The sequence below is a fragment of the Lactuca serriola genome, chromosome 1 (genome assembly GCF_051521515.1).
Source record: "Lactuca serriola cultivar US96UC23 chromosome 1, Lser_US96UC23_V15, whole genome shotgun sequence".
In the NCBI taxonomy this organism is placed as follows: Eukaryota; Viridiplantae; Streptophyta; class Magnoliopsida; order Asterales; family Asteraceae; genus Lactuca; species Lactuca serriola.
Genome location: NC_136408.1, coordinates 149,461,400 through 149,468,939, shown reverse-complemented (window position 1 = coordinate 149,468,939; position 7,540 = coordinate 149,461,400). Strand labels below are relative to the sequence as shown.

Sequence of the window (7,540 nt, the reverse complement as noted above, 5' to 3'; positions counted from 1 at the left end):
TTGAAATCGACGGCGATTGAGGTGTATATGAAGTCAGCAGACGCGATTCAAATTTGAAACTAGATCATTCCTGATTTATTGGGATTACTTTGCTAATCTTTGGTTTTTGATTGCAGATTTTATGGGACTGAACATAATCTAAGGAATCTAAGTATAGATACAGGTCTAAGATATTCAAGCGGGAAAACAAAACATTAATTAAGTTAATAACATAACGCCATGTGTCCCTAAAAACTATTATTTTATTATAATAGGAATATTCAAAAAGGGTATAATGTATGCATTCTACATTATAAAAATGACTATTATGAAACTGCAAATGATATTTATGTAAATTGGTGGGACAATTCAATTTCTTTGAATACGAAAAAGGAGGGCGAACATTGCAATTGCAAAAAGCTATGGACCCTCCCTATTATAGTGGATGCTTTCTCTAAAGTGAGTTCCAGCACAGATTTACATTATATTCAGTCTTCCTGTTTGCTTCTTCTCTGCAATTTATCATCCCTTGAAACAAAAACTCTCTACAAAGAAACGAATCTTTCCTTTCTCCAACTTCCAATGGCTGAAATTGTTGTTAGCGCCGTCATCACCGTACTGTGTGAGAAGCTGATCTCTGGTGACCTGATGAAGCTCGCTCGAACTGAAGGAATCGATTCTCAGCTGCACAAATTGGAGAAAACATTGCCCCTGATGAAAGCTGTGCTTGCTGATGCAAACCAGAAGCATATAACAGAGAGAGCTGTTCAATTGTGGCTGAATGATCTCCAGGATTTGGCTTACGACATTGACGATATAGTAGATGATTTGGCCACAGAAGCTCTGCGACGCAGTTTGAATCAAGAGGCTCTTGCCATCATCCCAAGTTGTTGTACTACGTTCACTCCTGGCAACATTACGTATGGTACGAAGATGAGGTCTGAGCTAGATGAGATCACTGCAAAATTGCGTGATCTTGTTGACCGGAAAAATCATCTGGGTTTGAATGTGAGTGTTGAAAGGTCAAATATAACAGAGAGACGTTTGGAGCAAACATCACTAGTTGATGAGTCTAAAATCATTGGTCGGGAAGGGGATAAAGAAGCATTGCTGAAGAAGTTGTTGGGAAAGGAAGAATGTGATGAAAATGTGAGCATAGTGTCGATAGTTGGTATGGGTGGAATAGGCAAAACCACTCTTGCCAAACTTTTATACAACGAAGAGAAAGTGAAGGATCACTTTGAACTCAGGGCATGGGTTTGTGCTTCTGAAGAGTTGGATGTATTTAACATCAGCAAGGCTATTTTTGAAGCTGTAGGTGGGGATGCCAAAAGGTTGTCTAATCTTGATTTGCTTCATGTGGCCCTCAAAGAAAAACTTTTAAAGAAGAGGTTCCTACTTGTTCTAGATGATGTCTGGAACGAACGAAGATTACAATAAGTGGGAACTCCTCCAGAGCCCTCTCCTTGTCGGGGCACCTGGAAGCAGAGTTCTTGTCACAACCAGGAGCACCAAGGTTGCATCGGTGATGGACTCAGAAGAAGCTTTTGATCTGGAGGTTTTGTCAAATGAGGATGCTCTATCATTATTTGCTAAACACGCGTTAGGTGAGAAAAACTTTGACAAACATCCGACACTTAAGTTGCTGGGGGAAGGTATAGTGAAGAAATGTGGTAGACTGCCTTTGGCTTTGAAAACACTTGGGAGGGTCTTGAAGGGAAATAGGAATGCTGATGAATGGGAGAAGTTGTTGAACACTGAGATATGGAATATAAATGATGGAACTGAGATTCTTCCAGCTCTAAGACTAAGCTATTATCATCTCCCTTCACATTTGAAGTTATTGTTTGCATATTGCTCCTTATTTCCCAAGGACTATGAGTTTCAGAAGAACGATTTAATCCTACTGTGGATGGCAGAAGGATTTTTGTCCCAATCAGATGACAACAAATCAATGGAGAGCTTGGGTAGTCAGTATTTTGAAGAGCTCAAGTTACGGTCGTTTTTTCAACAATCAACGCATGATCAATTAGGATATACAATGCATGACCTTGTAAATGACTTGGCCACAAGTGTTGCAGGAGAGTTGTTTTATAGATCGGATGGGATGAACATATCCAAAAGGAATGAAAATTTTGAGAAGTTCCGTTACATTTCACTTGTAGCTCCAAAATGGAAATCATACATAAAGCTTAAGGAATTACAAAGAGCGAAGCGCTTGCGAACGTTCTTGCCATCATCAAGTTCTCAAATCGACAGTGTTGTAGTTAAATCGCTTCATGAACTACAGTTCCTAAGGGTACTAAGGCTAAGTGGACCGGGAATCACACAAGTACCACAATCTATTGGCAGTCTCAAGCATCTACGGTATCTTAATTTTTCTTTTACTGATATCAGATGTTTGCCCGAACAAGTTAGTGACCTTTATAATCTACAAAGCTTATTGGTTCGTGCTTGTCATGAGTTATCGGACTTACCAAAAAGTTTTGCAAAGTTGATAAACCTTCGACATCTTGACATAGATGATACTCCAAGTCTGAACAAGATGCCCTTAGGGATTGGTGGTTTGACAAATCTACAAACTCTATCCAAGGTTATAATTGAAGAAGCTAACGGGTTCAAAATAACCGATCTTAAGGGCCTATCAGATCTTCAAGGTGAACTTTCCATTATCGGGCTCGACAAATTGATAGATCCAATACAAGCAAAGAATGCCAACTTAGATCAAAAGAAGGGTCTTGAAGTTTTGGAGATGAGATGGAGTAATGTGTTTGATGATTCTCGGAATGAGATGATTGAATATGAAGTACTCAAAGAACTAATACCTCATCCTAAGTTAAAAGTCCTCAAGATTTCGAATAACAAGGGAACACAATTTCCTAGTTGGGTGGGTGATCCCACCTTTGATCAGTTAACAGAGCTTATGTTACGGGGATGTAAAAGTACACACTTACCAACACTTGGAAATCTACGGTCTCTAAAGAAACTGGTGATCAGTTCTTGTCATTTAATAACATCATTCTCTCTTTCCGAGAAGATTATGGGTGATAGTGATTGTGGTAACTTACAACCAAAACTCATTCCAGCAAATGATTTCGGTTTTCTCCCGATGCCTCTCGCCTAATATCTCTTCAGATCAGTTATTGCAAGAATTTGAAGTCTTTTCCTTTTCAAAGTCTCACATCTTTGGAAAAGCTGTTGATACTTGAGTGTCCAAGTATGGACTACTCCTTTCCTTGTGGGATGTGGCTTCCTAATTTAAGAAGTCTAACAATAGGAGGTTTAAATAAGCCGATGTCAGAGTGGGGCCCCCAAAATTTTCCAACCTCACTGGTTGAGCTACACTTATATGGAAAAAATTCAGGAGTGACTTCATTTGCAGTGGCAGCCGATACTACTACTCCATCATCATCGTCATCATCTTTTCTTCTTCCACCATCTCTTGTTTCTCTAACACTTTGGAAGTTTACGGATGTGGAATCATTTTCAGAGGTCTTAAGACACCTCCCCTGCCTTAACAAACTTGATATTCATTCATGCCCGAAGATTAGTGATCTTAAGACAACTTCCGGCCGATCAAAATTGATGATAAGCGTGTCGCATTGGTAAGAATTCTGAGCCAACTCTTTTAGATGAGCAGGTAATATGAAATTTTATCAAAGGTGACACAAGACACGTGTAGGGGAGTGATCAATGCAGTTAGTTATTTTGTTCTGAGAATCGGTGGGGAAGGATGGTTTTTCTTTTTTTGATTTCTTTTTCTCTTTATTACTTATTGAGTTCAGTTTCTATATTTTTTTTGCTTTTTAATAAGTATCCCAACGTATTAGCAACATCCGTTTTGAGACTTATTTGTTTTCTTTGTTAATAAGATTATTTTAAACATTTCACTAATACTCAAAACTAGTACCAATAGAAGAAAAAAACTACAGGTGCGGTAGTTGAATAGCTTTTCGGTTTTCATACAACTTTTAAAAGAGTTGAAAGAATCTATGTATCCACTTGTTATATAGCTATTTTATCTGCACTGTTTTCGGATCTAGAGATTAGGAAGAGTTTTCCAGTTGATCTCAAGAGTTCTCTCTAAAATCCTCCAACAATGAACCATACGAATTTCTTAGTGTATTTTCGTGTGTATTGATTTGCTCCTCATCACATATATTTATAGATGGAGATAAACCCTAATGTGAGAGATGAAAGCGATCTTGAGGATCTTGAGTCAAACCGGGAACTCAACCCACAAGGTAAATAAATATTCTATAAATCGGTCCATCAACAATTTATACTCTTACCATAATAACTGGATTTAATAATATATCGTACAAATTTATGAAATGGTCTCATAATTATCCAACACTTTGAGTTTTCTTTTTTGTGTCATGTTTTTTTACATGAGTAATTGTGTTTTAATGTGTTTATCCTTTTCTTATTGTCTTGGGGTCATATTTGAGTATAATTCAAGGGGTAACACAAGCAATAGAAGAAAGTGAGCCGAGCTGCGGACTAATAATTTTATTTTATTTCAATCAAGCAAACTCTAAGTAATAAATGAATCCTACATAAGTAATATAGTCTCCGTCTCAAAATTATAGTTTATCTTTCATTTTTTGTTTGTGTCCAAAATAATAGTGTACTTCTAAAAATAAATAACATTTTTAACAAAATACCATCTTATTATTATTTAACCAATTAAGTATTTAAAGGAACATTAAATACAAAATAAGGACAAAACTGTCATTTTATTGTATAAAGTCAATGGTAATTAATGTTTCCTTAATCTATGTGTTTTTTGTTTATAGACAATAATTTTAAGACAAAAGGAGTATTAAATACAATTCATACCTGTTTGTTTTAAAATTGATATTGTAATAACAAAGTTATAACTATATATTTTGTATATAACTTTAAATCCTAATTAACCAAAGACCTTTATATTTAACAACATATATAAATATAAAACAAAATTAAAAACAACATTTTAGTTGTACCGTTGACTTTATTTTATGAGGCATAAATAATTTGACCATCCTTTAAAAACCATTCATTAATCACAAGGACACAAATCATTAAAAGTCTTCAAGGTATAGTAAATCTGACAATTTATATATATATATATATATATATATATATATATATATATATATATATATATATATATTCAAATATTATAATTAATTATTGTGTGGTTGTAAGATTTAATATGAGGCAATCATTCATTCGTAAACGGTATTAATATAATCTTACCATATAATTAATAATATTAATTAATTAAACAACATATGCATTCCCTATAATTATGGATAATTACCGATTTTTTCTCAATAACCTAATTTTATTTTTCTCCACATCGTTCTTTAAGATCATCCGTCTTTAAAATCATCGGCCGAACATCACCATCGCCATCTGATACTTTGATTGTCTTACCTCAGATTCCACACTTCCACAGATGACCACTACCATTTTCCATCTCCTTGATTTTGGTTTCACAGGAAACCCTATGCAGTAATTCAGGTTGATTGCATAGAGAGATGAAATTGAGTAGAGAGGAAGAGGGACTAGGGCTACAAGATAACCAATTAGGAAGTGGATGACGTCTTCTCGTGAAAGACAACATTATTTGTCGCGGATGAGGGCGGTAGGTGTGGGAGTTGACGATGAAGGGCGGTTGTTCATATTAGGCATGGTGATGTTGGGATTGTTGTTGATGTTTTTAAGCCATTCTCCATTGTACAGAATTGAGAAGCGTTTGCTCATCCCTTGCCATCTTATGGATAGCAGGTATGTTGATTTTGGTTTCACAGGAAACCCTAAATATCCTACTACGATTTGTAGGTTTCATTGATTCCCTTATTTTCCTTCTGTATAGTGTCACCCTCTTCCACCTCCTACTGCATTCTATTTCGATTTTGCTTAAATAATTCGAAATCAAAGGTAATTTTTTTTCGAATTGATGGCCTTCAGGTGTATTCATCGTGCCTTGCATGGAAGTCGATGCTTAATCATAATTTTGTAGTGTATCAGAATCTATGAAACATACAGGGAATTACTGCTACTTGTGGTTGGATTTACTACGAGGTAAGATGTCGATTTTTCAATATCTCTACGTTTTCGGTTTATCTATTGTTTATCTGTTTCTGCATTTCTTTTTTGCAATTGACCGAGTTGGCGTTTGTATTAGATTCTCTTATTGTTAGTGAAGGATTACGATTTTGCATCTATGAAATTGGAAATTGATTGTTCTTGTTGCGACCAATTTCAATATTTCATAATATTTTATTCTATAATAATCGAAAAAATAGGGGTTCCATGGACGGAGGAAGAATACAAGCTGGTTTTGTTTGATTACTGTGATTTATCTTTTTTTTTTTTTTTCTTTTTTTTGGTTTTCAATAATTTAGATTACACATGTACTGTATACAAATTGGTGTGATAGTAGTAGCAAGTGTGCAACAAAACTAGTCTACAACAAACTTTGTGATATGTGAGATTTCATTGGATCTAATATTTATTTGTTTTTCATGTTTTTTGATTTTTCAAGCTTTTCCTAGGGATTTTCCATACTTGAGTTCAGCTCCTCCTGCAACTCCAAGCATAGGGATGTTTTTATAAAATGTAATTCGTTTAGAATGGATTAACAATATATTCTATGAGAATATGTATAGTTGTATTAAAATGTATAAGTTATTATTCTGTAAGAATATGTATGAATATATATTCAAGTGTCCATGAGTAAACAACGATCCATAAGAATATGTTCTTATTTTATTTTTAACCATTCCTAGTTTTATTCTTTTAGTATAGATGTAATTGTTAACCAATATTACTTGTATTCTTTCAGAATGAATGTCATTTATATATGTTCATAGTTGTCTTTGTTAAAAATGAATGTAATTAATGATTTTAAGCTATTAAAAATCTTTTCATATAAAATTTGTATTCATTAAAAATTATTAATCTTGATCATATATGTTTATAGCATTCTATCAGAATTTAATGGTTTTTTCAAGATAATGATAGTCACATTTTTTCAGAATGTCCGAATTGATATATTTATTGTAAAAAAAATCGTATTTTTAAAATTTAGAGAATTAATTATTTCCTAAAATCTGTAATTTTTCTTTTTTAATTTTTTGTTAATTGACTAAAATACCCTTAGAATGAAAATAAATATGTATTTTCAATTATCTTTAATGTAATAATATGTATTAGTCACTTTCTTAAAATAAGTAAAATGAATGGCTCACAATCATTCCTACATCCACACAATAATTCATTAAAATAAAATAACCTAAACCTATATATATATATATATATATATATATATATATATATATATATATATATATATATATATATATATATTATAATTTCTTCTACATGAGTCTACTATAAAGCAAAAGAAAGAAAACCACAAATGATGACGACGATTGCGTACCTACACAGCGGCAGTGAGTGGGTGAGAAGAGGTGACAGGGAGGGTGAAATAGAGCAAGTTTGTTGCTCGTTGTTGGTGTTACTTCTCATGTGGAAAGCGACGATTTACTCTTCCCTATATTTCACC

General features: G+C 33.8%; 1 protein-coding gene across 1 annotated transcript; it reads left to right on the top strand.

The window, feature by feature from the left end:
• Positions 1 to 484: 484 nt before the first annotated feature.
• On the top strand, positions 485 to 6,711 carry LOC145099819 (putative disease resistance RPP13-like protein 1). Its single transcript, XM_079037325.1, is given in 6 exon segments — positions 485 to 1,401; positions 1,403 to 3,584; positions 4,148 to 4,223; positions 5,409 to 5,757; positions 5,941 to 6,054; positions 6,518 to 6,711. Coding segments are annotated over 2 exon segments (2,541 nt in total). The 5' UTR covers positions 485 to 561; the 3' UTR covers positions 3,104 to 3,584; positions 4,148 to 4,223; positions 5,409 to 5,757; positions 5,941 to 6,054; positions 6,518 to 6,711.
• Positions 6,712 to 7,540: the final 829 nt, after the last annotated feature.